The sequence below is a fragment of the Mauremys mutica genome, chromosome 6 (assembly GCF_020497125.1).
Source record: "Mauremys mutica isolate MM-2020 ecotype Southern chromosome 6, ASM2049712v1, whole genome shotgun sequence".
Classification (NCBI taxonomy): domain Eukaryota; kingdom Metazoa; phylum Chordata; order Testudines; family Geoemydidae; genus Mauremys; species Mauremys mutica.
The window spans coordinates 95,427,094-95,444,199 of record NC_059077.1 but is presented as its reverse complement, the minus strand read 5'-3'; the positions used below and the strand labels follow the sequence as shown (position 1 = coordinate 95,444,199).

At 48.5% G+C, this 17,106-nt stretch overlaps 1 protein-coding gene and 1 long non-coding RNA gene across 4 annotated transcripts in view; one reads left to right on the top strand and one right to left on the bottom strand.

Moving 5' to 3' along the window:
• VPS13A (vacuolar protein sorting 13 homolog A) overlaps positions 1 to 17,106 on the bottom strand; it is a 302,560-nt gene that overhangs the window by 223,258 nt on the left and 62,196 nt on the right. For both annotated transcript variants that reach the window (XM_045020500.1, XM_045020501.1), the window contains exon 16: positions 10,007 to 10,101. In XM_045020500.1, coding sequence (XP_044876435.1) covers positions 10,007 to 10,101 — 95 coding nt within the window. The remainder of the gene's footprint in view (positions 1 to 10,006; positions 10,102 to 17,106) is intronic.
• On the top strand, positions 1,471 to 15,716 carry LOC123372427. 2 transcript variants are annotated; one of them, XR_006580281.1, is made up of 3 exons: positions 1,471 to 1,900; positions 14,752 to 14,834; positions 15,492 to 15,716. It is a non-coding gene; the product is annotated as an uncharacterized LOC123372427 (long non-coding RNA). The 2 variants fall into 2 exon arrangements; XR_006580282.1 differs by lacking the exon at positions 1,471 to 1,900 and adding an exon at positions 11,330 to 11,577.

Sequence of the window (17,106 nt, the reverse complement as noted above, 5' to 3'; positions counted from 1 at the left end):
GAGGTGAGAGTAGGTAAACAGTATGAATGTACGGGGCAACTCCTGAAGAACAGTTACTGGAAAGTAACCCTTTTCTTCGAGGGCTCCTGTTTATTCTACTTGAGAAGATTACCAAGCAGTGCTTCACCAGGAGAACAGTGAACTAGGAGTTGTTAGGTAAATATAAACTGTAACACAACTCTCCCAAATCAGGCATTGGAGCAAGATGCTACATCCATCAGGGGAACCTGCTAAGGCATGCCAATGATGTTACAGTGGTTGTCATGGAATGGATCTTTAAACAATAGGTTACTAGTTTCCTAATTAAAATGTAACAATGTTCTATACAATTCCTAATCCATGAGAAAGTCTGTTTGGTCACAGAGTCTCTCTGGCCACATGCTACAAATAACCTACTGGATTTTCTAACGGCTTGGTATTTTCCAGATAAGAATAGAATGCCCACTTGATATTTAGGGTTTGGAAATGGGGTCTGGAGAAGAACACAGGCAGGGAAATACACTGAACTAGGGGGAAATCTGAGACCATCTTAAGCATGAAACTGGGATGGGATTTCAATGTGACTTTGTCTTGTGTAATACAATACAAGATGGAGAAGCCATCAAAACAGCAGCTGCAATGAGGAAGGCAGTTTTGATCAATAAAGGTTTGAGACAGGCTTCCGTCAGAGGCTCATAAGGAGAGCTCATTGGCTTTGTTAGGACAAGTTTTAGGTCCCATAAAAGTAGAGGCTCCCTAATGGGGGAAAACAAACTTACCATGTCCTTAAGAAATCTGGAGACTGTAAGGTAAGAGAAGATGTGTTTGTCCATAACATAAATGTGATGAACAGGTAACTGCTGCCCTATGGACTATTAGCGTGGCTACAGCTAAGCCCTGAGACTTCAGGTGTACATGGCACTCTAGGACTGCAGAGACCCAGCTTGAGAGGGAACAAATCCTTTACCAATGGCCCAGATGGTAAACTGTTTCCTTTTTTTGTCTATAGCATTTCATAGTGAAGCTCTTCCTGGATTACAAGAGAGAGAGACTTGAACTCAGAGCATAAACAGTCCACATTAGTTAGCAGGTTCCTCCTCCACAATGCCAAGTGAAGTGTCTTTGGATTGGGATGCAGAATCCTCCCCTTGTTATTGACGCAGGCCTGCAGAGAAAGGCAGCAAATATGGTGGATCCCTGGCCAGGTACAGATCTAGATACCAGTGCTGACATGACAAATTGGGGCTATTAGTATGTGATCTGTCCACAGTGATTTTCCTTATGACTCTGGGTAACAGGAAGAAAGACTGGAAGGTGTAAAGAAATTGTCTCCAGTCTAGCAGAACCACATCAGACAGCTTTTGACAGTGCGCGCTCCCATTCAATACACTTGGCATTAGATGTTTTGTTCAAAGAGGTTTATTACCTCGTGAACCCATCTGTGACATAGTGCACTGGTCACCACTGGTTTCACTGAACACCTGTGTTGATCATGTGACCACCTACTGAGTAAGCCTGCGTTCACATTTTCATCCCCACCAAGGTGAATGCTCCAGGGACTCAGTGGTTGGCACGTTACTAGAGGCCTGTTACTAGAGGCCTGCAAGGTAAAGCTTGTGTTACCACAGACTGATGGATTCAGAAAGCTGATACACAGCAGGAACAGACAAGGCTGCTTCACACTAAGAGCAGGTGGTGGTGAGGTACTACACAACCCTGGATCTCACGGGAAGCATCACAGGGAAGACTCTTCGAGCTGTGAACAAGCCCAAAAGAGGAACTCTGAAGTGGTAGTGCATCATCCCCACATAGAACCTCGGATACCTGATCTGTGCTTAATAACCACAAAGAAGTGGTGCCCTTTCAACTGAGAGGCACATACCAGTCTCCCTCGGATAAGGAACAGATAATGTCCCTTACAGTGAGCATCCTGAACTTGAGCATTCTTATGCATCTGTTGAGATTTCTAAGGTGAAGTAAAGGCCTTTTTTCTCTGGATTTCTGTGGAACCTCCTCTATGGCTCCCTTCCTGAAAAGAGAATCCATTTCTTCCAATAGGACATTCACAGGATTTCAGCCAGGAGTACCTCTCTAGAGCCACTCCTTTGGACTCCCTTCTGGCACTGGAGTCCAAGGCACCACATGTTGCTCTTAGGTAGTGTCTAATATGCATATGATACTTTCAGAGTACAGTCCAGGCTGCTTCCTTCTTTGACTTGGGCAAGGCATCATCGCTTCCCACAGGGCATAATTACAGTGGAACACAACTGCTTGAGAGTTGACCACTCAAAGGTCTAGTAAGCCACACAAATAGGCTCTTTAGGCAAAACCTGAGGTTCCTGTAAGTCAGAAAGGGAAGAGTTGAGAGGTCTTGTCTTGTTGCCTCTAACTCTTTCCTATGGTACAGATCCCACCATGGAGTTTGCCAAAGGACAACACAGCAAAAATTGATACCCTTCAGCTCTCTTCGATACAGGTGAGGATGAGAAGAGCGTGAGCTAGACATCCTTGGCCAGGTTAAGAAGGCTGGAGCTGGTAAGTAGAGCTAGTTTATCCCTGGTCTGCATTTGTAACACATCCAACAGGGGATTTGATGTCTCCAGTGCTGTAGCCTATTTGCAGCTGCAGTTTGCCATTCTCCCCAATAGTTCCTCAAAAACAGTTACTGTTCATCAGAAGGTTGGACAGATGAAGCACCTTTCTGATCTTCTGGTGAGGTGCCATCTGTATGTTCTTCCGGAAGGGACTCCTATGGTTCCTCTGAAGGACACTCATCCCATCCTCAGACTTAGGCAGATCTTCCTGCTGATCTGAGAGGTCCCTTGACAGCTCCAAAGGTTGCACAGGTGCTGGGTTAGAAATAGGTGGCTGCAAAGGCATCTGTGCCAAGGGACAGCACTTGTCATGGTGCTGGAAAGCGTATTAGTATCTGCCTCCAGCAGATCTTCCATGGAATGATGTATGCAGGGCCACATGGACAGATGAAGAGGACTGCATCAGATACTTCCATGATGTCTGAACCTGGGGCAAAGGAAGATGACTGGGGTCCTTGAGAACAAGTCAGGAAAACCTCCAGGTTAGATTTTATATAGGTTTTTATACAGGGCTCATCACCATAGTATATGAACATTTTCCAGTAGTACATTAAGCTATGTGATTACATATCTGTCACATTTGTTCTCTCATCCTCTCTCCCGGGGGAGAAGTGTGTGCAGTGACATATCTACTTTTAGAGGTGTGGGAGGGTTAAATATACCAATTGCTATGTGTTTATTTTAGAGAAGACAAGGTCAAAGAAATTTGCCTTGCACTTGGAGTGGAAAGTGGTGAGATCTGAATGGTCTGTCGCCCACACAGCTGAATGTCTAGAGAAACTGACTTGATTGAAAATTCTATGGGAAGGCAGGGCAGAGAAAAAACGGTTACCTATCTTTCGTAATTGTTGTTCTTCGAGATGTTTTATTCACGTCCATTACACATTACGTGTGGAGCGATCCAAATTATCATCACATGGTCCCTGCGAACTTTGAGGAGGACTCTGTGGATGAGCGGGAGCGGAGGGAAGGCGTACTTCAGACTCCCACTCCAAGGGATCGCGAAAGCATCTGCGACCGAGCCTGGACTGTGGTTCTGGAAAAAGCAAAACTGCGGACATTGGCTGTTGTCCTTGGTGGCAAAGAGATCCATTTGGGGAAACTCCCACTTCTGGAAGACTGACTGCAAGATGTCCGATCTTATCGAGCACTTGTGCATGCAGTACAACCTGCTGAGGCTGTCCACTAGCTTGTTCCGTTCTCCCAAGAGATATGATGCTATGAGATGGATGGAGCAGGCTATACAAAAGTCCCACAGAAGAGGGGCCTCTCGGCACAAGGGAAAAGAGCAGGCTCTGTCCTGCTTATTTATATAAAACATGGCGGTGGTGTTGTCTGTCAGAACTGTCACGCTATGACCTTCCAGAGTAGCGTGAAAGGTTTGGCAGGCTAACCGAACCGCCCTGAGTTCCTTCACATTGATGTGGAGCAACATCTCGGCCTCGGACCATAAGCCCTGCGCCCTTAGGTCCCCTAAGTGAGCTCCCCAGCCAAGGTCTGACGCGACTGTCACCAGCATCAGAGCAGGCTGCAGTGAGGCAAAGGGGATACCCTCGCATACTACCGGCCGATTGAGCCACCGGCGCAGGGAGTCCAACACCTGGGCCAGAACCATCACGACAAGGTCTAGGGGATCCCTGCCCAGGTGATACAATCAGGCAAGCCATGCTTGTAAAGTCCTGAGCCGCAGTCGAGCATATTTCACTACGTGGATGCACGCTGCCATGTGCCCTAGGAGCTGGAGGCAGCATCTGGACGTGGTAGTGGGGAACCTTAGCATCGAGTCTATGAACCGCTGGATGGCCAGGAACCTCTGGAAGGCTCGCTCATATCTGTGCCAAGTCCAGCACTACCCCAATCAACTCCAACCTTTGGGTTGGTATCAGGGAAGACCTGAGCAAGTTGACTAGAAGGTCCAGCTTGCGGAATGCATATAGGGCCACTGTCACATGGGAGCAGACCTCCTCTTCGGACCGACCCACAAGGAGCCAATCATCTAGGTATGGGTATACCCGTATTCTCCTCTTTCACAGGAAGGCTGCCACTACTGACATGCACTTTGTGAAGATGTGGGGGGCTGCCGCCTGGCCAAACAGGAGGACTGTGAACTAGTAATGCTGCTGGTTTATGGCTAATTGTAAGAACCGCCAGTGAGCAGGGTGAATAGCGATGTGAAAGTAGGCATCTTTCATATCGAGGGCAGCGTACCAACCCCCAGATCCAGGGACAGGATAATAGTGCCTAGGGAGACCATATGGAAGTGGACCTTGACTAAGAACTTGTTGAGCCCAAGAAGGTCTAAAATGGGCCGAAGGCCCCCCTTTGCCTTTGGGATGAGAAAGTAGCGGGAGTAAAACTCCTTTCCCCTTAGTTCCACCACCGCCGCCTCTAGGAGCAACTGTACCTCCTGCATAAGGAATTGCTCGTGAGAAGGGTCCCTGAAGAGGTAAAGGGAAGGGGGGTGGGTAGGAGGGAAGGAGGAGAACAGCAGCGTGTAACCCACTTGTACTATGTGTAAGACCCAACGGTCCAACATTATATGGGCCTGGTAGAAGTGGGACAAGTGGTCCAAGAAACGTGGGGAAGGATCTGGGAGCTGGGTTGATACACTGTCCTCGAGCGCACCTTCAAAACCCCTGTTTGCTGCCAGGCTGGGGCTTGCCCTGGTCTTGGCCTTGACTAGGCGTGTTATTCCGCCTTCGCCTGTTGTCTTTGCCCCTCCTGTGGTAAGGGTCCTGCCAAGGGTGGGGCTGGTACTGCCATTGTTGCAATGGTTGGGGCTTGAATGGCTTCCTCTGAGTCGCCGGGGTGTGCATACCTAACGACTTGAGGGTTGCCCAAGAGTCTTTAAGACTATGCAGCCTGGCATCCGTCTGGTCGGAAAAGAGGCCAGACTCTTCAACGGGGAGGTCCTGGATGGTGTTCTGGACCTCTGGCAGAAGGCCCAAAGCCTGAAACCACGCCGAACGCCTCATCACCACACCTGAGGTGATTGTTCTGGCTGCTGCATCTGCTGAGTCCAGAGAGGCTTGTAAAGAGGTCTTGGTGACTGCTTTTCCCACTTCTACGAGGGCCATGAACTCAGGCTGAGAGCCCTGGGGCAATAAGTCTTTAAATTTGGAAACTGCTGCCCAGGAATTAAAAATGTGCCTGTTTAGGATCGTCTGCTGGTTCGCAGTCCGTAATTGGAGGCCCCCAGAAGAGTAGACCTTCTTGTCAAAGAGGTCCAAACGTTTAGCCTCCTTGGCCTTGGGGGCCGGGGCTTGCTGGCCATGACGCTCCCGTTCGTTCACGGCTCAGACGACCAGCGAACAGGGGGTCGGATGAGAAAAAAGGAAGTTGTAGCCCTTGGAAGGGGCAAAGTACTTCTTCTCCACCTCCCTTGCTGTCGGTGTGCTGGAGGCTGGGATTTGCCAGACCGTCTTGTAGTTAGACCGGATGGTCTTTATGAGCGGGAGCACAATTCTGGAGGGACCTTAAGGGCTTAGTATGTCCACCATAGGATCCTCCTGCTGCACTGTTTTCTCCGCCTGTAGGCCCAAATTTTGGTTGACCCTTCGGAGCAGCTCCTGACGTGCCCTGTGGTCGATCGGGGGAGGCCTTGACACCGCCGTGCCCGCCACAGCCTCGTCTGGGGACGATGAGGAGGTGAGGGCTGCTGAGTCTCCTCCGTTTGTTCTTCCTGCCCATCATCATATGTCGGGGGCGCATCCGAGCCCTGCTTGGTAGACTGTCCCTGGGCTCAGTGCCGCTTCCGCTCGCCGGTGTTCCGGAGAAGCATCTGGCTGCCTGGATACCGTAGCCTCCTTGGGTGTGGAGGGGTGTCTGTGTGGGGACCAAGACCGGTGCACCAAATAGCCGGACCTCGAAGCTCTGGAGGAGGTCCCTTGCTGCTGATGGCCCAGGGTGTCTAAAAGGGCCATTGTCCCAGCGGTCCCCATTGGGGATGCCACGCGGTCTGGGGCTCCCTGCTAGCCGGTGCTCTGCGGGCGTAGCTGGAGTGGCCTGAGTCGACCTCAGATTCTAAGGAGGCCGATCTTGAAGGCCAAGGTGGTGCCGTGGTATGGTGCTGTCGGGTCGGCTGGAGAGCAGCTTCTCCCCAACCGGGACCGGAATCAGTATCAATGCGCTCGGGACCGGGATCACTGCCTTCTACCCAGGGCCGGGGATTGTGGCCTTATGTCCCCTTGGTGCCGGCTTAGTGGCGGTGCCGGGGAACAGTGCGCCGGGGGAGCTGGTGCCGTGCGCTGGCTTGGTTCCAGTGCCATCGAGTCCCGCTGAGTCAAAGGTAGCTGGGAGTCCATGGAGGCTGAGCTCAACCAGGACCAGTGCCAGGAGCGGTGCCGGGGAGGTGACCTCGAGCAGCGCACCATTGCCAGCTTGCCTCTGGACGGCACCCTTGGCGATGGTGCCGGAGGCTGCTCCTTGCCAGGGCGGGGGCTTGCCGCCGATAGCTCGATGAGGTCTTTTGCTGCCTCAAAGGTGTCTAGCGTGGAGGGCTGTTCTAGGATGCCCTCCAGCCCTTCTTCTGCACTCGGCCCACTTAGCCCGGGGCTCGACGGGTCCTGCGGTGCTGGAGACACAAATGCCGGTGCATGTCCTGGGGCCGCACTGCCCTTTTAAGTGCTTGGTCCCTTGGGAGGCACGGCCTTCTTATGTGGGGAGCGCCCTCTATCGCCTTTCGGCTGCCCCTTCGACTGTACTGGAGAGGTCGAGCAGTGCCAGGGCTTGTCCTGTTGTTTCAGTGCCGCATGCTTGCGGTGCCCCACCGGTACCGGATCACGGATTGATGCCGGGGCACTCCGCAGCAAGGACGCCGGCACCGAAGCCGACTGGTCTGAGGCCGGAGGTTGTAGTGCATGAGCAACTGCTTGAGGCGAAAGTCTCTCTCTTTCTTAGTTCTTGGCTTAAAGGCCTTACATATCTTGCAGTGCTCAGTCTGGTACGCTTCCCCAAACAAGAGAGACACGAGTCGTGGGGATCACTGATTGGCATAGGCTTGCAGCACGTGGCACAAGCCTTAAACCCTTGGGCCTGCGGCATGCCCCACAGCCCAGGGCTGGTGCTGGAAACAACTTCCAGACACCTAAAACAAAGGAAACTTAGCTATCTATTATTAAGAAGTGCTAACTACTGATAGCTATTAACTACAGATAACTGCTAACTACTGATAACTGTTACAACTGTACTAAGGGATCACTTGCAAGCGAGAGAAGAGTTGTTCCAACGCCGCCACGGACAGTAAGAAGGAACTGAAGGGGGGTCGGGTTGGCAGGGGTATATATGCACCAGCGTGGAGGAACTGCTCTGGCAGGCTCCCCTGCCGACCCGACGGGAGCCACTAAGGGAAAAAGTTTCCGACACCCATGCACGGGGCACACGCACACCTAATGTGGAATGGATGTGAACAAGCATTCGAAGAAGAACAGGTATGATGGGCTCAGAGTAGCCTGTGCTCTGAAGAGATGCGGTGCAGCACTTTGTACTGGACTTTAAGTGCTGAATGTTTCATGCCAAGGTATTGCTACAGTACATTCAAGAGGTGGTGAAGAAATGAATAACTAAGGCTAGGTCTTCACCTTCATGGACTGCATAAAAATCACATAGTTAGCCCAACACCATGATTTTACCAACAGCAGGGAGGCAGAATTGGGCATTCTCACGCAGTGGTCTCGTGCTCAGTGTGCCTCATGTTGGGAACAGCAGTTCAGAGTGGGACTCAATGTCTGTTTTCATTTGAGGCACAATAGCCAGTGCTGCCACCATTTGGAAAATGAGCAGCAGCAAGGTAGAAGCAGGGCTCACATTGCAGGTGTTCCAAGAGGCAGCAGCACTGGCTACTGGCCTGGCATAAAACCAGCCACCTAGTCCCCCACCCCAACTGCTGCTCTGACATTATGATGCTGCCACACATGCATGCACTGAGCCATAGCAAGCACAAAACCAGCATGCATGGATGCTTGTTTCTGGCTCCCTGCTGTTGAAAAAATTGCAGTTGTTCAGCGGATGGTGAAAGACATTTGCTGACCATGCACATTCTGCAAAATTCTGTACATTATCCATGATACAGCCATGAATTTAAAAAAAATATTGATTTTCTCAGGGCCTTACTCATGAACCTCCGTAGTGTCGAACGCTGCAGACACATCCAGGAGGATGAGAAAGGATGTCTATCCACTATTCATTGACAGCAGAAATCATCCATCAGTGTCACTAAAGCAGTTTCCATTCTGAAGGGCCTGAATCCAGATTGTGCCACGTCAAGAATGTTAGCTTCAATTAGATGAGCTTGTAGTTGGCCTTTTGATAGTTTCTGTATGAGCTTGCTTAGGAATGGGTAGGTTGCTAGAACAGTGAATGATGATTGCTAGAACTGAAGTATCCAGGGAGGGTTGTTTCAGTGTGGGGCAGACTTTTGCATATTTGAAGGAAGAAAAGATTTCTTCTATGAATGAGGCATTGGCTATTTTGTTCAGAAGTGACTCCAGCTCTTCATGACTTTCTTTCAGAAGTCAGGAAGGGCATGAGTCGGATTCACAAGTCTTGGGTCAGGACTCCTTTAGGGTGCCCAAGATGGTGCCTATGAGGGGACTAAGGCAAGTTAAGTATGCAAAATTATCCTATACTATTCTATACAAACTCACTACCAGCAAATAAGAGAGACTATGCAAAAACCTAGCCTAAGGACAAAGTGTCAAGTTGTGGGTGCTCTCTGCAGTGGTGGGAAAATAATATGAGCTAGGGGGTGAGGGGTATTCCCTTATGTAAAGTAGAGGAATGACATCAACATTCACACAAGATCAGCCAACAGACACTGTTTTTTCAAGGCAGTTCCACAGCTTGTCAACAGGGGCACCATATTTCACAAGTGGGAATACACAGAGGCCTTCCAAAAGAAAATATTAAAACTTTGCCAAACTACTACAAGCATGAACACTGGCTGTTATTAACATACCCTATTTTGAATAATTTCTAAATTTTAATGAACACAAATATGCAAGCTCTTTTTTCAAAGGAATAAGTAAAGTATTTGTTTAAATACGCAAATACTATGATTTTATTCTAGCTTGACACTTTAAAAATACATTAAAACTTTCTGACGATGAGCTCCAAGAAAAACCTGAGAATAAGATTTGAATTCCTCAAAATATCATCATCCTCAAGATCCCAATGTCACTTGATAATATCCAGTTAAAGAAGAAACTTTTTGAGCAAATCACAGCAGAAAGTAAATTAACAAAAAAACCACACAATAGTTCAAACAAGTAAGAGAAGAGGGAGGAGAAATGAAAACAGACATTTAAGAGATCAAAGTAATATATAAATGATCCCAAATTGTGTGTATTTTTCAGTGTAAAACTGCTAATTATATATAAATATGGTATATATTAAAAATGTTTGCTGATCAAATAAGATAGCCAAATCTTACTTACTGTTTTTGGCAACGTTGGATCAACAGCTGTTTCACTATACCCAATTGCTGCATAGAGTTTAGCCTTTTCTTCCAGTGTCATCAATTCTTCAAGACCTGCCACATTATAAAACATTCATCATATTTGCAGTATGCATTTCCTAAAAAAAAAATACAGTTGTCTTTGTACAACATTATATACCTCCAACTACACAATACTTTTATGCAAGAGATTGCAAGAAGTCACAACCTTTGACAAAGACCTTTTATGGTTTCTTCTGAACTAGTCACTAAGGTCTATTCTACCCCTGACATGCAGAGCTATATGCATGTCTCTCCAATTAACAAAAGCTAATTGGACACCCCCACATACAGGAGATTAATTAGTTATTGAGCTTGAAAACGAAGTGATACACAAAAAACTAGGCTGTTTTTTAAATACTTATGGTCATGAAAATGTGTAACAAAATGTTTTATAACACCACACAGAACTCTATTCCCCTTCTTGGGATTTGTAGTCCTTAGTGATCCAGGACGCAATCCAGGTAGGGTGCTCTGTTATTGTGGGTGAAAGATTATTCTGGATTTCTCAAGAATACTCTCTCTAGGAGTCAGATTCTGCAAACCTTTATAGAACTTGCTCTGGCAAGTAGTCCCAGATAAATGAAGTGCTAATCAATGCCTGTTTGCAGAATCAGGCTTTAAAATAGGTTTGTGGACTCAGAACTAGTTCCAACCTATCCTCATAAGGCGGGGAAAAAAGAATAGTGGCAACACCTGTCTATTCCGCAGAACCTATTGTAAGACATTGTGAAGACAACCTCCCTCAAGTCAAAGGAAGTACTGATGACTATAAAAATGGAAGAGTTAATCATGGAGGCAACATAGTGGCTTCATAGTTAAGGTTTCACATTGAGATTTGAAAATCATTTTCTAATGCCACTGCCCAATACTGGATTGGATTAAGCGATCTGTCTGAAAATGTTTGACTAAAACTTGTTAGGAGAAGAATTTAGAAGCTAGAAGCTAAACTTTCATATGGTATTGAATCCAAAAATAGCTGGTTTAGATTTTATAACAGATTCAAAATTCTTCAGCCACTGCCTTCTCACTACAGAAAATATTTAAGAAGTCAATATTTCACATGTGTAATGGATCTCTATATACTTGAACATCTGGAATTTTTCACAAATGTTATTAATGAATTGTTATAGTTATTAATAAGATTGCCACAAGTTACTTGTTTGTCAAGTTTTAAAGTGACCCAACAAGCGAAGTTTCATTACTAAGCGATTAATATTACAGTTTTAACTGCTTTAGTGTTTAACTGCATTCCAGAATTGCCAAGAACTGCGGAAGATAGAACTGGGACAAAGTTGACTGGGAGAGAAGAATTCTGAGCTCTGATATGCAGCATCTTTGGTATCTGTCAGAACTTAAGTTGCAACAGAACGGCTCCCTTTCCGAAGGCTTAAGCAGAGGGAGAGTGCCTGGAGGGAACCAGGGATTGAGAGGCTGGCTAGAAAATGAAGCCTGAGAGTGCAGCTGACGGGGGAGTCAATGACTTACTAAGTTCATGGACCAGAGTTTGTGGTAGGCCAGGAAACAAAGCTTCAAGTGAGGGAACAGGAATGTCTGGGTAACAGGATTGACCAGAGAATATCTGGGAAAATCTTTGCATACCTGGCAGAGAAATTATAAGCAGGCAGTGTGCAGATACTTCACCCAAAGTATTAACACACTGTATTAAAAATAGTTATTTCCTGTACAATAACTGGTGTTCTTAAGATGTATTGTCCATATACACATTCCATTATTTGTGAGCGGGTACCCAGTGCACTTGAGCTTGAGACTTTTCTAGCTAGCAGTACGTTGGTGAAACACATGTGCCCTTCACATCCAGGACATGAAGTCAGGGAGCTCCCCAACTGCACTCATTTCTTAGCCACCAACAGAACCCAATGTTTAAGATTCTGAGCAGCAGGGGTGCACGGTGGATCGTGGAACATGTATACATCTCAAAGAACACCAGTTCCTGTACAGGTAAGTAACAGGTGGTTTCTTCTTCAAGTGATTGTCTGAATACATATTCCACTGCTGGCAACCTCCAAGCAGTGACCTTGGAAGGTGTGGGTACCAGGTGTCTAGATGAATAGCAACCATAGCACACTTCTGCCCATCTTGGCATCATCTCGAAGTTTGTACCATCACATAGTGCTGAGTGAACACATGGATAGATGTTGCTTTATAAATGGTCTGAATAGATAAGTTCCTGAGAAAGTCCACCAAAATAGACTGAGTTCTTGTGAAATGATCCATTATTTCATCAGATGGCATCTTTTCATTCAGCTGATAAAGTCTGATACACAAGGAGATCAAACTGGAATTCCTATGTGCTAAGACAGCATAATCATTGACTCTCTTTTTATAAACAATAGATATTCTGAAGTGCCTAGTTCTCTCAAGACAGAATTAAAGAGCTTTGTGTACCTCTAAGGCAGTGTTTCTCAAGGTTTTTGATACCAGGGACCAGCTTACTGCCTTTCTAAACTGTGTCAGGGAGATCACAGGGAACAGCGCCGGTTCACAGACTGCTTCTTGAGAAACACTAATCAAAGGTGTGTAGTTTTTGTTCTCCTTAACCTGCATGTGGTTTGGCAAAACAACACTCAAGTTAATAACTAACTGAAATTCTGAAATCACCTACGGAAGTAATTTAGGGTTGGGTTCATTGAAACTTTATCCTTATGAAAGATTGTATGAGGTGGTTCTGCCATCTATGCTTGTATAATTCACCCTCTCCTGACAACTGTTATTGCCATCAGTAAAGACACCTCCATAATAAGATGAATGAGAGAGCAAGTGGCCATGGGCTCAAATGGTGGACCCTTAATCCTGAGAAAACTAGATTCAAATCCCAGCATAGGACTAGATCTCTATTTGATGGAAAAATTCTACTTAAACTCTAGTCCTCTGAAAGGACGCCAGAAGGCCCTTCATCCTGTCAGCTATCACAATAAAGAGCTGGGTCGATCTGCAGAAGGACTTGGTGCGCAGCTGCCTCTCCTCATTGGTCGTGTGAAGCTTTAGACAAAACGCTGGGAGGAAGATATCCTGGTTGCCAGGGAAGTGCGACACCACCTTTAGCAGGAAGTCCAGATGGGGCTGCAGATGGACCTTGTCCTTGTAAAATACCATGTATGGGGGGCTCCGAAGTGAGGGCTTTGATTTCGGAGACCCATCTTCCTGGGGTAATAGCTACAAGGAATGCCACCTTCCACAACAAATGGGAAAGGGAACAAGAAGCCATACTCTTAAAGGGTGGACCCGTGAGCCTGCAGAAGACCAGGCTGAGGTCCCATTAGGGAACTGGGTCCCGGACCAGTGGAAAGAGTCTTTCAAGGCCTTTCAGGAACCTGATCGACATCTCATGCGAGAACACCAATTTACCCTGGCTGCGAGGATGGAAGGCTGATATGGCTGCCAGGTGCATGTTGGTTGAAGAGAAGGCGAGACCCTAGTGCTTTAAGTGAAGCAGGTAATCCAGGATGGACTGCAGAGATGACTGGGTCAGGGAGATATTCCACTCTGACACCCAGCAGAGAAACGCTTCCACTTTGCCACATAAGTTGCTCTGGTGGAGGACTTTCTGCTCTCCAAGAGAACCTGCTGTACCTGACTAGAGGATTGTTCCTCTGGATTCAGCCACGCAGCATCCAGGCTGCGAAGTGGAGAGATGTGAGGCTCAGGTGCAGGAGTCGACAGTAATCCTGCGAGAGTAGGTCCAGGTGGCTGGGAAGTGGCCACGTGGCTGCAACAGCCAGATCCATGAGTATGCCTAACTAATGTTGGCAAGATCATGCTGGGATGATCATAATGGCCCATGCCTTGTCGCCTCTTGATTTTTTAGAGGACTTTGCTGATGAGTGGAACTGGTGGGAAGGCATACATCAGGTCCCCTGACCAAGACAGGAGAAAGACATCCGATAGTGAGCCGCTGCCGAGGCCTTGGAAAGAACAAAACTTATGACACTTTCTGTTCTGTCTGGTGGAGAACAGGTCCACTTGGGGGGCTCCTCACTTCTGGAAGAGCATTCTGAGAACTTCTGAGTGAAGGGACCACTCATGGTGAGAGAAGAAGGACCTTCTGAGGCGATTCGCCAGCTTGTTCTGGACACCAGGGAGGTGCGAGGCTTCCAGGTGGATTACTTGCTGGATGCAGAAGTCCCACAGACAGAGGACCTCCTGGTACAGAGCTGACAATCGAACTCCCCTCTGCCTGTTGACATAGAACACAGAAGCCATGTTGTCCGTCAACACTTGCACCACCTGGTCAGACAGTTGGGGAAGGAAGACACCACAAGCCAGGCGGATGGCTCTGAGCAACCTGATGTTTATATGCAATGCAAGCTCCTTTCGAGACTATAGCCCTTGAGTCCGCAGCGTACCAAGATGCGCTCCCCAACTGAGGTCAGATGCATCCGAAATCAGGGAGACCGTGGGTCACGGGCTCATGAACGGCACACCTTCCAACACCAGAATCGAGTTGAACCACAACGTACATGCATGCTGACATGTGCCCCACTAATCTGAGACAGACCCGGGCCATGCTGAGTGGATGGGTAGTGACACTGGCAATCAGATCTGACATTGCCCTGAACCTGGCCTCTGGCAGGAAAGCTCTCGCTAGCATAGAGTCAAGTACTGCTCCGATAAACTCTATCCATTGGACCGGGATCAACACTGATTTTTGTTGTTTATCAACAGGCTTGATAAGTGGCTTGCAACATCTCTATGCTGCACTGGACCTGGACCCTGGAGCGGCCCGTGATGAGCCAGTCAAGGTACAGGTAAATCTGGGTACCCCAACATCTGAGGCAGGCTGCCACCACCAACCTGCATTTCGTAAACACCCTTGGCACCATTGCTAGGCCAAAAGGGAGCACTGCAAATTGGCAGTGGGCGGTCCTAACTATGAAACGTAGGAACTGCCCATGCCCATGAAATATCAATATATGAAAGGCTCTGCACTCCTGAGCGAGCAGATGCTCATGAGAAGGGTCCCTGAAGAGGGACTGGGGAGGAATAGAAATAAACTGGAGAGTATATCCCCCTGCTACTGTGCTTAGGACTCACTGGTGTGATGTTAGAGAGACCCGGATAGGGAGAAAGGAGGACAAATGGTTGGAAAATAACAAGGGAGCAGGATCCAGGACACAGGCTGGAAGGTCACTCTCAAGAACACCCTCAAAATGCCCGCTTGTTACCTGTTCATTACAGGTGGAGCTCGAGTGAACTAAATGTGCCAGCTGATGGCCTTGCCGGCACTTATAACCCTTGCCCTTTTTGCAGAAGGGCTCTGACCAAGGTTGGCTCCCGAACCTGTGGGGCTGTTGCAGTTTAAACTGCTTCCTCGCTAGCCCCAATGTGTATAGGCCCAGGAAGTGCAAGGTAGCCCTAGAATCTTTCATTCCATGTAATTTACTGTCTTTTTGCTCTGAAAACAGTGCCAGGCCATTGAACGGGAGGTCCTGGATGGATTGTTGAACCTTCATCGATAGGGCTGACGACTGCAACCAGGACAGCTGCCTCATAGAAATGCCCGAAGTCATGGTCCAGGCCGCAGAGTCTGCCACATCTGAGGCCACTTGGAGGGCTTCTCTCATTGAGGATAGCCAGGAATTCCTTCCTGGACTCCTCTGGCAGCAAATCCATAAACTTGGACATGGACTGCCGAATATTAAAATCATAATGGCCAAGTAAGGCATGATGATTGCCCACTCTCAGCTAGAGGCTAGACATAGAATAAATTTTTCTACCAAAGAGATTGAGCCTCTTTGCCTCCTTGTTCTTAGGCATCGATCCCAGTTGGCCTAGGCTATCACGCTCATTGGCTGCCGACATAAGTGAGCTTAGGGTTGGGTGGGTATAAATATAATCATACCCCTTTGCAAGGACGAAGTGTTTTCTTTTAGTCTATTTGGAGATGGGGGGCAGGGAGGAGGGTGTCTGCCATAGGGCCTTAGTAATTTTCACCACTCCCTCGCACACCAGCAATGCCACCTTTGAGGGGGCTGCTGTACTTAGCACATTGAACAGAGAGTCTCAGGGCTCTGCCAGTTCCTAGACTTCCAGCCCCAGGTTTGAAGCATCCCTCTTCAAAAGCTCCTAATGGGCCCTTGCATCATCCTGGGGAACCACATGAGAAGTCCCTGCTATCACCTCATCGAGCAAAGATGAGTAGGATGCAGGTACAGGTGGGTCTGCCAACTCCACCGCTTCTGCTAAGGGAGCCTTGGCCTAGGTTGGCTGGCCCTGGGAAGCCTGCTCTGACTCTGTGTCCGAGTCAGGGGTGAGTGGGAGACTGTCGCTGACAGTCTTTTAGATGTCCCTGAGACTGACATATGCCCCTGCAATGGGAGAAGAAATCACCAGGGGTTCCATAGTTGCCAGGGGGCCAGCCACTGGCCCTGGGGCCATGCTGCCACTGGTAGCCCAGAGAGTAATGCCAATGCCCCAGTAGGTTGCCTTGGCCCATGGGGAGGGTCTCCTTCTTGCTGTCTGAGCCTGAGAGCAGGGGGGGGGAGGAAGGGGGAAGAGAGAGAGAGGAAAAAAACTTGTCTGGGGGACCAGGATGTCTACCCCGATCCCGTGGGCTCTGGCTGTGGACCTCCATTGAGGACCTGTATGGGGGTGATGACTCTTTGTGCCGCAACCCCGGTGACCAGCGGCAACATTCAGTGGATTGGCGATCGAACCACAGCAAGTGACACCTCACACTTAGAGAGCGGTGCCACTCCACAGATCAGGAAGGGAGCGAGAAGACCGATATGTCGGAGACTGGTGACGTGCCCACGGTGAACCGTACCGACGACGTGAGCTGAGAGAGCAGCTTAGGCACTCCTGGCACCAGGGCTCTGGGGACTGGTGCTGTGCCTCTGCAGGTCTGCGCCAGACACTGGATCAAAGCCTAGAGCCCAGGGAACGCTGCCTAGAGTTCAGGGGCTGACGCTCGGGAACTCTGGCAGGTAAGCTGACCCACATTCAGGGGCTGGTGGCACTGTTCAGGCGAGTGCTGACAGGGCACCCCCTGTAGGGAGGAGCAGTGCCACACTGATAGAC